The 14,061-nt window shown below is 50.8% G+C and overlaps 1 protein-coding gene across 1 annotated transcript in view; it reads right to left on the minus strand.

Moving 5' to 3' along the window:
* DRGX (dorsal root ganglia homeobox) overlaps positions 1–13,313 on the minus strand; it is a 30,110-nt gene extending 16,797 nt beyond the window's left edge. Inside the window, exons 1-5 of the mRNA XM_068548964.1 lie at positions 13,280–13,313; positions 8,674–8,771; positions 7,703–7,804; positions 4,568–4,746; positions 4,371–4,483 (exon numbers count right to left, since the gene is read on the minus strand). Of these exons, the coding sequence (XP_068405065.1) occupies positions 4,371–4,483; positions 4,568–4,746; positions 7,703–7,804; positions 8,674–8,771; positions 13,280–13,313 (526 nt within the window). The remainder of the gene's footprint in view (positions 1–4,370; positions 4,484–4,567; positions 4,747–7,702; positions 7,805–8,673; positions 8,772–13,279) is intronic.
* Between the last annotated feature and the right edge of the window lie 748 nt (positions 13,314–14,061).

The raw sequence follows: 14,061 nt of genomic DNA on the forward strand, positions 1-14,061 counted from the left end.
AACTCAGAGTCCTTTGACTTGTAACTCTATAGAATGCTCTGCAGGCAGTTAGCTCTGGGACCACTCGCTGGGGTGCTCCATGTGCCCCCAGGGAGAACGGATCCTGCCTGGGCACTGGGAGCCCGGATTCCCCTCACACCCAGGCCGGGTGCTGGCATAGCACAGCTCAGCCTTGGCTTGGATCCTCAAGCCCTGGTCTGGTGTCTCAGGTCTGGAGTCTCGGGATCGACACCGAGAGTGCTGTCTGGGGCAGGGCCAGAATAGTGGTGGCCTCTCCAGGACACCTCCTGTCTTTAGCCCAGGGCCATATGATCCCACTAGGACCACAAAGCCTGGGGAAGGAAACCTGAACACTGGTTTGAGTCCAGAAGCTGAAATTCACTTTGTTTCTTTCTTGGGGATGATTTGCAAGTCGCCTCAGGCCTGGAGAAGTGGGTTGGGATCTCTGGGCTGGAAGGGGCTGCGGTGCTCAGCTCACAATGGTTCTGGTCTCTGGGTGAGTCCAGATTCTTCCCCCAGGGCTCATGCCCAGTGGACTGCCAGCTGTCCTCACTTGCCAGGCAGAAGCAGGGTGGGGGTCAAAAGCCCCTACCAACAGGTGCCCACCCAGAGGAACGAATGAATAAATCATGCCTGGAGGAAAGAGCACACCAGGATCCTGTGGAGATCAGCCTAGATCTCAAAGGGGAGACCTCGCTGATATGAGTGACCTGTAAGCAAGTGGCTTTCCCTCCAGCAACCTCAGTTTCTCGTTTGTAAAAAGAAGGATGGGCATGGAATCCCAGGTGTGTGCCTTCTAGCACACACGTGCATGAAGCTCCTCGCCGCTTGCTGAGGGGGCCCCCTTGTTGGCCAGAGGCCCCTGGAAGCAGAACTCAGGCCACCAGCTCTGCCAGCACCTGGCTGCCCAGCCACCTCTGGGGGTGAACTCAGGAAAGGGAGGCCAGGTCACAGCCCAGAGTTCCGGGCACTGAGCCAGGCCTAGAAAATTGGGATTGCTCCTCTCTTGGGCCTAAACTGGGCCATGCACTTAACTTCTGTAGCTGGGGAACCCTGGGAGAAGAAGACGTAGGCTGCAAGAGTCTGGAAGATGTAGGCCTCAAAGAACTTAACAAATGTTCCGGGAAACAATCGAGAGTTGAATCCCGGGGCATCCAGAACCTGACTTGCAGGTACACGCTTGTTACCCCAGGTTCTGAGGCAGAGGCAGGTCCCCCAAGCACATCTCCAAGGACGGCCGAGCCCACCTGGGCTGGAGCGAGGCTGTGCTGCCACCTCACAGGGTCAGGCACTCTTAGAATGCAAAGATACCCCAACCAATGCCAGCTGTTATCTCAGAGCCATCCCAGCTCCACTGACCCACTGTGCAGCCCTGGAGCCTCCCTGATACATCGTTTACTACGCTCCTCTACTGTGAGAATTAAACGGGACTACACGTGAGACCACCGGGCAGAGGACAGAAAAGGTTTTCAATTATCACTCATTTCCCTCCCTTTCCAACACCACTTAGCTTGCCAGAGACTAAAAAGCCAGCTGCTCAGAGGGGCCAGAGAGCAAGGGCCTTGGTGGGTAAAGGGGTCAGGATGAGCTACAGGAGGGGACCTTTGCCGGGGGCAGACCTGAGGAGGAGCTATGAATGCAGGGAGAAGAACACAGAAAGCAGAGATGGGAGGGGTGGAGGAGAAGAAGTGCCCCCCACAGAAAGGGAGTCCGCAGGCTGGACTGACCAATGATGCGCCCATTTGGCCCAAAGACTTGGAGGTCACATTTAAAAGATGGGACTATTTCAAATAAAAATCCAGATTTCCAGCTTCTCCTGAAATTTCAATAGTTCTGGCAATGTTGGGTCCACAGACCCACTTGGCCACCATCGGCTGACGTGAGCAGTAGCTGACCCTTGAGTGGGCAAATGCTCCCCAGCCCACCTCTGCCGAATCTCAGGGAGCCCCTTAGCGTTCTCCTCGCATAACTGCTTCTGATGTAGAGAAACGTGCCTTTTCCCCACCCCTTTCTCACAAGTGGGAGAATGACGTATAGACCAAGACGGCTCCGTGTCCCAGATGAGCAAGAGCTCATTTGTCTCCGGGGGAGCAAAGACAAAGCCTACACATACTCGCTTTGCTCATCGCCTGCCTGGCTCTGGAACTATCAGAGTGTGTCACCTGCCCCAGCACACCTCGTGTCCCTGATTGTAGCCAGGAAGACCTTCCAGTGGGGATGTGCAAGCTTCCCGAGCAAGTGCCACCACAAGGCACAAAGATGTGCCCTGGTTCGGTGAGCACACTGTGATTTCCATCACTTCTGCCGAATCCTGACACCCCAACGCCCCATCCCTCCATCAAAGGGAAGTCTGTTTCCAGCAAAGCAGGCACAGGTCAGGCCCCAAGGGAAGTGCTGGGGTTGGGGGAGTACATAGGAGTAAAGGAAGAAGAGGAGAATGACAGATTTACCTGCTCCTCCCACCAGCCCTGCTTCGTTCTGCTCTGTCCTCTGTCTCCCTCTTATCAGTGCCTTCAGCCTCTCAGTGGCAGGCGGGCACTCCCACCCTCCCTGCCAGCAGCCTGGCCCTCTCTCCACTCGTTCAGCCACCTCAGGCCTCCACCAGGGCCTGGGCTTTGCCCCAGACCCCTCCCAGCTGCCCCAGCGAAGAGACGTGGGATTCACCTTCAACTCGTGAGGCTGGAGTGGGGCAAGCAGAGAACATTGATAAAAGAGATGGTTACTCTCAGGAGCTGAGCTGGGCCTCACCGAAGCAGAGAGGATTTCGTAGATGGACACAGGATTGCTCTTCTGCCCAGAGCAGCTCCTTGAATGATACCCAAGTCCCATCGGTAATCTCCTTCTGGAAGCCCCTTCCAATTGGGACCCCATCTTCACAGTGCCCTATCAGCCTATTGTGTCTGTGAATATGTCCCAAGGCCACTCTGCGGCAGGGGGCTCTACTTGGCCCCTGGAGCACACAGACCCTGGAGCTGAAGGAAGCACTAGGAGGGCACGGGGTGCAGAGCTGGACCATGGGTTCATGGGTTGAACCTCGTCAACCCATGCCGGCCACCTGAGCACGGTGACTTGCCCAGCTGCCTGGACCACTCAGAAGTGGCTCCAGGCCTCAGGGTCCCACCTCCTACAGTGGAAAATCCAAATGCAGGAGTGCGGCATCCAAGGCCTGCAAGCTCTGGCCCCTCCACCTTATCTCTGGGCACTCTCCTGTGGGCACCCAACATACCAGCCGTTCTCCAGACAAGCCTGGTTCTTCTCCCTGCTCCTGGCACTCTGCACGTGTTGTTCCCTGTGCATAGAACACCCTTCTCTCCCTTCGGAGATCCCCTAGAGAGGCTCCATCATGCCCTTATTCAGGCTCCAGAAACTACATTTGCAATGCATATTGCCCGTGTGCGTGTGCGTGTGCGTGTGTGTGTGTATGTGCGCGCGCCCGTGTGCCCACGCACATGCAAGACCAACCTGCAGGAGGGAGAACCTCTCGAGGGCAGGAGACCCCAGACCCTAAAACAGAGCACACAGGAAACATCCTAGGGGGGCCTCTCCCTCTGCCTATTATGGGGAAAAAGCCTACAGCCCGCACCCGCACCCCCATCTCCCAGACCCGCTGTGACAGACAAACCCCAACACTAACACTCACTGCCCCAGACAAACTCTGGGGCCCAGCCCTGCTCCCGGCCAGCACAGCTGCTTGGTTTCCTCACAGGAAGAGTGAGTTTGGGGCCAAGAATTGAAAGACACTGGATGGACCCATTCATCCAGTGGGGTTGACCCAGAAACCCCCAAAGGACAGCCCCACCAGAGTCCTTCTCTCTGGGCCTGACAAAAATGCCCCAAATGGTTTCCATCCTTCAGACAACCACAGCCTTTGAGAAGACAGCAAATCTTAGAAAACCACAAATCCTAACCCCTGACATCAGGAGGCCCCAGGGAAGGCAGGTGGGGAGGCTGCACGTATGGGGAGGGTCCTCATGAGCTGGGACAACGGTCCATCGCAGGCCTCACCCACGAGCTGCAAGCTAGCACCTAAAACTGGTACGGACAGGAGGCAGCAGTCTGTGAACATGCAGTGGCCCCTTCTGAAATAGCCACCTCTCAACCAATTCCGCAGCTGGTGCAGTGATACGACATTCACCTACGTTCTCAGGCCATGTAGAAATCAAACAAGATAGCATGTGTGGAAACAGATGCTGTTCATGACCCTGGCTGTGATTGACAGAAGGAGAAAAGGAGCTACACCAGCCCCCGGTGCAAGGATGGGCCCGCCCAAGAAAACAGAAGAGGCAAACCATCTCCATGATCCCCTTGGAGGTGGCGCAGGCAGGCAGAGTCCCTGCCCCGCACCAGCAGGCAGCAGAGCCCAAACTCACCTTTCAGGGAAGCAACGTGTGACAGGGCCTGGGCGTACGTGGCCGTATTCAGGAGGGTCCCCGGCAAGCAAGAGGGGAAGAAAGGCCCTGTGGGACCGACAGTTCGCCCCAGGCTGGCAGAGAAGGAAAATGACACACTGAGTTCCCAATCCTGGGTTCCCGTCAGCCCTCCAGGCCCTGGGTTCAGCCAGCCTCACCTCTGCTGGGCCTCCAGGACCTCCTTCTTGCTCCGGGCCTGGTCCCCAGGGGGCGGGGAGTTGATATTTCTCACAGGCGGTGGCGTCACCTCTGCCATGGGCTCCTTGGCTCCTGGCTCCTGGTCCGAGGCCCCTCTCTCCGTTTTCCTCCATTTGGCTCTTCGATTCTGGAACCAAACCTGAGTCCCCGAAGGAAGCACACACCCAACAGAGGCAGAAAATCAGACAGAAGGAGGCAACCAGAACCTAAACCCAAGTGCCTGGTCCCCATGCCCCCGGCTCACGGCTCCCCTGCAGCAGGTGTGCGGGAGCACAACCTCCTCTCTCTAAAGATCTAGCCAAGCAGTACCCTCCGAACTGCAGCTTCAGACTCACGGGTGGCTCAGAAAATCAGACTCGAAGGTGTGACAGGCATTTTTTAATGAGTGTGAAATCATAGAAAGTATCCAAATGCACTGCCCACAGTAAGGGTAAAAGCACTATCTTGTGGAAATTCTCAGTGTATGCAAGTACACTTATTTGATGTGAAATGTGTTTCCTAGGGGGAGAGGGGGGATTCATCATCAAAGCAGTTTGTGAAACACTGCCCTGGGGTTTCCTCATCAAAAAATACTCATTCTCTCATCCAGCAGGTTTGGCCGGAGTGTGTCTGGCCTCATACGTGTGATTTAACACTGACACATCACGGCAAGTTCGTGACCATCAGCCTAGTGCATCCACTAGAAACACTGACTCTGGAGTCAGTCCTGGTTGAGAATTCTGGACCCCGGTGAATCTGGTTTAGAATCCACTGCAATCCTTTAAGGCAGATAGTTCTACTACCCCCACTTTACAGATGAGAAAACTAAGCACAGACAGTTTAATTAACTTGCCTGAGGTCATCCAAGTGCTAAGTGGCAGATTCACAATTTGAAGCCCAGTGGCTTGGCTGGGTACCATGATCCAAATTGTCTGAGAGTAATAATAACAGCCACCCGCAAGCATTGTTAGGAAATTTAATGGAGATGCATGCAAAATACTAAGCACAGTGCCTGGCACACAGCAGTCAATCACTCGGTGAACATTAGCTAGTGTTATTATCTCCACCATCCTCAGGTTAGGAGGCGGCTTGTGATTCACCTGCTCTGAGTGCCTTCTTAGAGGTGGGTGTGGAATCCTTTAAGCCTTAGAAACCAAGATTGCATTTGCAGGACAGCCTCAGGGCAGTCAGGCAGCCTGGGCCCAAGGTGTTCCCAGAGGTCAGTGAAATCCTGCTGCCCTTTACTCCGTGCAGCTAAACCTCTTCCCCCTCTCTCCTGGAAGATAATTCCTGGCTTTAAAAAAAAAAAAAAAAAAAAAAAGGGCTTGGCTAGACCTCCCTCCTATTCCCCTGGGCGGCATCCTCTCCTCCTTGCCTGTCAGCAGACTGGCCCAGGAGAGAGCCTCGGTCTCCAGGCTCACCCCACCTCCGAATTTTCATTCTCCTTTAACTGGGTTTCTTTCTTTCTTTTTAATCTAGTTGGTTTTTAATTGCACATATCAGCAACCACTGAATAATGATTTTATCTATATTCTAAATTTAGGGCAGTTAAATGCAAAGCAAAATGCAGACACTTTCTGGCGTCTTAATTGAATGAAGGTCACAGCTATAACAACATTTAATTGAGCTATTTTTCATTATCATATTTTAATGACTTTGCACTGACAGTTCGCCTGCTTCTGAGGAAAGAGCATGATGGAGTCGTTTATTTCCCTATTTAGTTATTGTTTGACAACATCAGCTTCGATTAAGACCCTGCTTTATAGAACATTAATCATATTTGAATGAGCAAGGGGTATAAATGTAAACACATCTCCCTTCCCGACACCAAAGCCGTGTCCCCACATGGAGTCTCACTAAACAAACGCTTCACAGCCATTGTCTGTTTGCATAATAGCCAACAATAGCCCGAACAACAATTCCCAGCTTTAATTGTCACCACCCCTATCTCACCCTTGCACCTTTCAGGGAGAAGTTATGATCTTCCACTTCTGAATGCTCAATAATTGTGCCATTTATCTCAATTTGCAGTTCAGTCTTTAGGCAGCTATTGGCAAGCTGGCATTAAAAAAAGAAAGGATAAACGGCATCCTGGCCAAAGGAGATTTTCATTTCCAAATAATAATCAGTTTAATTGGCCCGCATATGACCAATGATTCATGTTCAGATTTAATAATCAGGATCACATAATCTGATTATAGGGGAAATAATTTGTTTACAACCCCCAATTTACTGTTCAGAATTCCATTATCTCTCTTCAGCCATAGGTTTTTAAGAGATACTAACATGACCCAGGGGAACCGAAAGCAAACTATTATATTTCCTACAATTAGATCTTTGCATAGTCTTAGCCCCAAGTCCCTACATAAAAAAGAACAGAAACAGCATGGAGGAAACCCCATAAATAAAATGAATATATAATTGTGCTCAAAGAATAGCTCGCCCGGAGAGGCGCTGCTGCGAATCTGTTCCTCCTGCGTTCGGGCACATCTGCTGGGCTCGACGGGTTTGTGCACTTAAACGTAATCACCGTGTAGCTTCTAAAAAGAAATCCTGCTTAGAGGCAGTCATCACGGGCCACACTCGGCTCTGAGGCAGCCCTTTTGCTGCTGCCGTTTAAAGATTTTTAAATTGCCCATGTTCTTCGGACCACTTCGCTGAAAGAGTCCGCGTGCTGGGGAAAAGTTGGACATGATGCAATTTCTGGAAAGCAGATCCTACTCTGTTCCCATATGAAAACACAGTTCTCTGCAATTGACTGGCCTTACCCCAGAGCGGTCAGAGTTGCTTTGAGAATAGCATCTCAGCTCTTTTTTTTTTTTTTTTTTTCCAAAGCAAGGAAATGGATGTGCATTGATGTAATTTAGTACCTTAGAGACGCGGACAAATTAGTGTAGAACATTATCACTAGTTAATTATGAATGACCGATTAATCAACCTAATCTAATATTCCACATTATGTTGATGTTATTAAAGTGCATCATGAAAATGACAGATAGTCTTCATTTGCTTTCTTTGGCCAAATGTGCACTCTGCAGTCATGATGTCAAGAAAAAAAAAAAAAAAGTTTGCCAGTTTTAATATTAGAGAGTTAAATAATTAAAAAGAAGGTTTACCTGCACTCTGGCTTCTGTGAGGTTGATTTTCATGGCTAGCTCTTCTCTGGTGAAGACATCAGGGTAGTGTGTTTGGGCAAAAACTGCCTCCAGAGCTTCCAGCTGGTAAAAGGAAAAAAAATATTTACTGGTGAGAGGATGTGGCTAGGTGAGAGGAAGCAGATGCATATTTCAAATTTGCTATGTGTGGTGAGGAAGTAGTTTCACAGATCAAGTAGGGGAAGAAGAGGGAGAAAAATGCTCTTTGAAAAGATCCCACAGTATTAAAATTTCAACCGCGGAAGACTTGGGAGCTAAGACTTACTAACAACCTCAGTGCTACCCCAAGAGGTAGAAATAAGAGAGGCACAAACATCTGAGTGCATTTACATTTAAAGTGCAACCCACACAGCTTTCATTATAGGGCTTGGAAGAACAGAATCAACTTGCAGAAGCCCTCACTGGGTCAGTCCCACAGAAACCTCCTAGGGTTTCTGCTCCAGTGTGCTCTGGGAGACAAACGGATCTAAGGGAAGGAGACCCAACCCTGGAAACACAATATCTAGGTTCCAGTTGTAGCCCTTCCACTTATGGACGACAATACCTTCTACAAATCAGTCAACCTCTTGGGCCCCGGTTTTCTCATTTATCTACTGGGGATGAGAATACCTGACCTGCCTTCCTCAAAAGGTTATTTCAAAGTTGAAATGATGTTACTGTATTGCTGATGTGGAAATGTTCCCCAAACTCTCAACTTGAGACAAAAGGGAGCCGTCATCTTTGCCTCTTCACTGACTATCTGGGATCATAACGTCACAGTCCTCTGCCCTCTCCCCAGACAGATTCCTTGACACATAAATTGTTCAAGAAAACAGAAAGATCCAGTTAACATGATCAGTTGGCTTTATTTTAAAAGACAAAGAATTGCTGCTCAATCTCTGATTATTTTGGAGGCAGGAAGTGACTGGCTCTCAGAAGGGGAACATCATTACCTGCTGAAGAGTGAACGTGGTCCGGTTCCGGCGCTGTTTTCTCCGCAGAAACCCATCGTCGAAATCTCCTGTAGAGTGGTTGCCAAAGGGCGCAGTGCCTGCAGGGAGCAAACTGGATCAGCCTGAGCACAGGGCCCCCCAGTCTTCACACTGAGCCCCTGCCATGCACACTCACTCAGTGACCCATCCCACCCAGACGGAGCCCTGGCTGTCCTAAAGCATCTTTCTCTGCTCCTGTAATTAAGGCTCCCTCTTTTTCACTCTCTCACGTTCTCTCTCTCTCCCAGTATCCTCTGACTTTAGGCCTAACTATGCCTATTTCACAGGGTGAGTGGAGACCTTACTCCCCTAGACAGCCAAGTCCACCTGTGAAATTCTAGACTCTGAGCCAGGAAGGGTCACTAACTTGAGATGGAGCCTTCATTGGCCCTCTGGCTCCCAGCTGCCTGCACCTCTGTCCAATGTGCCTTCAGCTCATCCCTTCTACCTCTGATCCTTTAATAAAAGCCTCTACGTTTCCCTTTTGCTCACTTGTTATTTTACTTTCCTTTGTTTCTACAACAATAAGAATTAAAGGCTGGGGATAGGGGAGGAAAGAAATCACCAAGAGCTTTTCCCAGCACTTTTCTCCTAGAACTTCAGGACACGAGGAGGTAAGAAGTTTATAAATGAATATTAATACCATTGGTCACAGCTCATCAGCACTCTAGTGGATCTGTTATATAGATGTCAATTAACAAGAAATCTGCACCAATAGCTACTGTCCTGAATTCCAAGCAGACTTAAACAGGAGCCTCTGGCCAGGCTCATAAAAGACCCACTACTCCCACTTCTGTGCAAAGAAAGCCATCCTTTCCACAGTCCTCCCTGCCAGCCTCCAAAGCTCGGATTAAGCCACAACAGAGTTTGGCCCCAAATGTGCATTCAGATCATTTTCCAAATGTGCACCATTTACTTGACAGTCCACCATTTACTTGGCTTCTTAGGAAAACAAATGAGCAAGTTCCCATTAGCCAGTGAACGCTGTACCTGCCATGGGCTCCGGTCTCAGAATCACTGCACGTTCGCCATTAGGAGCTGGCAAGCGACACTGCCCAGGCGTCATCCCTCCGAAGGACCTCAGTCCCAAAGAAGCAAGGTCCTTCGGCTTTTTAAAATTCTATCTACTAAAGGGAGTCCCTCCTACATATTATTCAACTCCCCAGTGCACATCCTTTGTCACAAGACCTCCACTCTCTGGTGGAGACTTCTCCCTCCACCATCCCATCCAAATTGCTTTCTTCCTCAAAATCCTAGTCACAAATATTTCTCTCCAGCTCATTGGGAACTTCAAAGGGACAGCCTCAAAGCGGTCTTATTTCCATTATTTTGTGGGAAACCAAACAGTTTCCTTTTAAAACAAAGCACTTGACTGGTGAGGATGAAATGCAATCTCTGAGGCTCTCAAAACACAATCAGCCTCACAAACTTCTACCTGCTTGTCCCAAATTGTTTCACAAAGTGTACATATAATATCTTTAAGTGAAACACTGCATGTCAAACTGGATCCTAAAAAGAGCTGACAGTTCATCAAATTAATAAGAACAACGATTGACAACGTAATAGAAAAGAGGAAATTTTGAGAACGGCCTCCTTACTTAAAAATAAATAGAATGGTTGATAATGTTATGAAAATGTTAAACCTTGCAATAATTAAACAAAACATTTTTGCCAAAAAAATAAGCTGCACAATTATACCCAGTACAATTAAAAGCATAATGAATTGTACACACTATTCACCATTTGTAGGAGCATGAATTTGTGCAGCCTTATTAGAGGGTAATTTGACAATATCCATCAAAAATTTTAAGTGCACATACAGGTATGTAGTCTATGAATATACTTTAAAAGTGTGCCAAAATGGACTGAGAATATTGTTCCTGGTAACATGGTAACAGAAAAAAAAAAAAAATGGAAACAACCAAAGTGCACAATTGTAGGCATCTTCTGAACAATATATAATGGAATACTACACAGCTATTTAAAAGAAGCCAGTCAGGCTTCCCTGGTGGTGCAGTGGTCAAGAATCCACCTGCCAGTGCAGGCGACACAGGTTCGATCCCTGGCCCGGGGAAGATCCCACATGCCACGGAGCAACTAAGCCCACGTGTCACAACTACTGAGCCCGTGCACCAGGCTCCGCAACAAGAGAAGCCACCACAAAGAGAAGCCCGCGCACCACAACGAAGAGTAGTCCCCACTCACCGCAACTAGAGAAAGCCCACGCGCAGCAACGAAGACCCAACACAGCCAAAAATAAAACCAAATAAGTAAATAAGTTTATTTTAAAAATGAATTAAAAAAATAATAAAAGAAGCCAGTAGATCTGCATACATTGACATGGAAAAATCACCAAAATCTGTATTATGAAGTGAAAAAAGGAAAGTCCTGAATGATGTGGCAGTATGATCTCAGCACAAATAAGGCATAACATATAGAGGAAAAATACATAAATGAGGGTAAACGCAGGTGATAGCATGTTTTTCTTGAAGGAATCACAAGAAACCAACAACAGGGAATATCTTTAGAAAAAGAGGTAGAGAAGGAGGATTTCACTTTTCAGTGTATAAGTGTCTGTTCTATTTGAATTTCCTAAGCAGGTAGTTGTAATACTTTTTAATTTAATATCAGCAAAATTATCTGAGAAGTGAGATTATGAGCCATGCTTTGCTTTCTCCTATATGCCTCTCTAGATTCATAAGAAATTACAATTAAAAAGCTGATAGGCAATAATGAGAAGTCAGATTCCAAGGGTCTGTCCTCAGCCTTTCCATCGGCAGCAGGTCACCTCCCCCCCAGCTATATTAAACTAAAATAAAACACCCGATTCTGTAAAACTGCCTTTGAAACACATCTGCAGAGGAATAAAAAAGTTCTTAAAGACCCATCTTCTTTTCTTCTGGTCACAGCAATCAGAATAAGCGTTGAGGTGGGATGTGCCCCAGGTGTGGGAAGGAAAGGTGAGCTAAGCTGAGCTGAGGGCAGCAAGCAGCTCAGTGTGCTGGGGCCACAACAGGCTGGCCAGGGCTCTCCCCAGGTGACTTCTGCAACCCACCCTGCAGACAGAGCTTTCCCCTTCAGTCACCCAGGCAGCCCACCATCTGCTAAATGCCCAAACCTCAACCTTCCCACTTTAACTGGAAGGGTGGGCTGCCGAGTATCAGTCAGTCCAAACCTGAGGTTCAGAGATGCAGAAAAGGTGTGTCCACTGCACAAGCAGAGGATCTCCCTGCAGTCCTAGGTGTCAGGGGATGAAACTCTCAGACCTTTATAAAGCCCATCCACATGGGTCATTGGAAGTAAAAGGAGGTGAAATGCAGCCAAGTGCCTGGCCTTCCCTTCTTAGGAATGCTGACCGGGCTGGCAGGGCTTGAACCCTGGTGCTCATTAGCCTCCTTTAGAAAATCCTACTGAACTCTTAAAAGCTTCCATGGGAAAAACAAAACAAACTTTCTGAAATCCCTGTGTACACTGGCCAGCTGAGGCCAGCTACTGCTCAAGGTAACCAGGGCAAGGTGAAGGAGCATGCTCTGAGGTTTCAGGTCCCCCCAGTGTCTCACCACTTTTTGCCCTGCCCCGTGCCTTTCTCGATTTCTTCCCCTCCAAAATTCACTCACTGCCCACCGCCCCCCCCCAGAGGAGTAGGTTGCCAAAGCCAAGTCCTGGTACTGCTCCCAGTTATATAAGTCCCAGTAGCCCATGGCTGAGACTACTGGTCTGAGGAAGGCGCTGTTAAAGGGCCAGAGTGTGTGGCTTTGCATTTGCCTGATACATAATAATCCCCTTCTTGTGTGGAGGGCCCACCCCTGGGGAGCCCCCAAGACCAGAAATCCAAGCTACTTCCTTCTCACCAACCTACCCCCGCCTAACAACCCAGTGCAGAGACCATACCCAGGATCCTGAAGTGAAATTTCTTCTAAGAACTGGAGACCCTCAAAGACCCAAACCCTGGTCGTGGGCTGGCCCTGGGAGCGGGAAGTGGTTAGCATCTGAGGTCAGAAACCCAGTGAGTCACAGAGGAGGAGCCATGCCAGGGCCCTTTTGGCAGTGGTGAGCAGGGCCACCCTGCTCCTGAGGGCCACATTGGCCTGGCCGAGCAAGATCGCCTTGGGCAGGGAGTGAGAGCAGCCTGGCAGCGGGGGTTCCTGCTCACGTCCGGCCCAGGACCATGCGGGCTACCTAGTCCACCTCCGCTTATCGGGATGTTTGCAAAACACCGTGAAAGATTGATGCGTCCCCCTGGGCAGGGGAGCCCGGATTAGAGGCGTGACACCAGCATCTGTGCTGGGAGGATCCGCCGGTCCTGGCAGCGCTCATAGCCCGGGGGCCAACCCGCCCAGGCCCGGTCGGGGGGCGGGGGGGGGGGGCGAGGTAGGAGGCAGGTGGCGACGGGGTGGAAGGCTGGAGCCGGATGTGGGGAGAGGGCCAAGGGCGCCTCTACCCACCTCCGGCGGCTGCGCCCCTCGCTGAGCAGGGACCCAACCACCAACCAGCCCCAGCTGCTGCTATGGCCCTTTCTGGCCGGCGCCGGCCTTTTGGAGCAGCTCCTGGCTCGGCGCTTACTCACCCTCTAGCTGTGGCGGACAGTGGAAATAAAACATCGCCGACGGCCGGATCGACCGGACGGCCAGGACTCGGGAGGGTGACTGCGGGACCGACAAGGCACGCGTAGATCTGGCCTGGCTGCAAAGCAAACAGCGACAGAGCCTCAGTCTCCCTCTGCCTTCGCCCCCCGCCTGGCCCTGGAGCGCCCCGGGCGCTCCTTTCGTGGAAAGACCCCTCCCAACGCCTTCAGCCCACTCTGGGGACTGGAGGGGAGGTGGCAGCGCCGTCGCAAGCCGGAGACCCCGTGGGACAGCCCTTCCATTCGGGTCCACCACCCGGACAGACGTCCCCCCCACCTCGGCCCCAACACCAAGCCCACGCAGTCTGGTTTCCGGCTCTCAGGGGTCCCTGCCACAATCCTGCACCCAAGCCAACGCAGCCGAGTCCGGCGAGCGCGCCAGGCCATCTGCGCGAAAGGCAGCCCCCGCCAGGAAGGCAGCCGAGCCCCAAGGCCAGGCGCGCAGGGCTCGGTGTGTGGGTCGGGAGGCGCGCGTACCTCGGCGGGCGGCGGGCGAGGAAGGCCGGAGCGTGACCGCCTCTGGTCCGCTCGCCCAGCTCGACTGGATACGGGCGGGGCTCCGTGCGGCTGGCGCCCGCAGGACCAGAAAAGTGACTCGGGAAGTGGCCAGATGTCTTGCTGTCTGTCTACAGCGCGCCGCCGCTCAGCACTCGCCTTTATAATCTCACGCGTAATTGGCCTTAATCTGATTATTTCCAGCGCTGTCTACAGCGAGTAACTTGGAT

The sequence above is a fragment of the Eschrichtius robustus genome, chromosome 7 (assembly GCF_028021215.1).
Source record: "Eschrichtius robustus isolate mEscRob2 chromosome 7, mEscRob2.pri, whole genome shotgun sequence".
NCBI lineage: Eukaryota > Metazoa > Chordata > Mammalia > Artiodactyla > Eschrichtiidae > Eschrichtius > Eschrichtius robustus.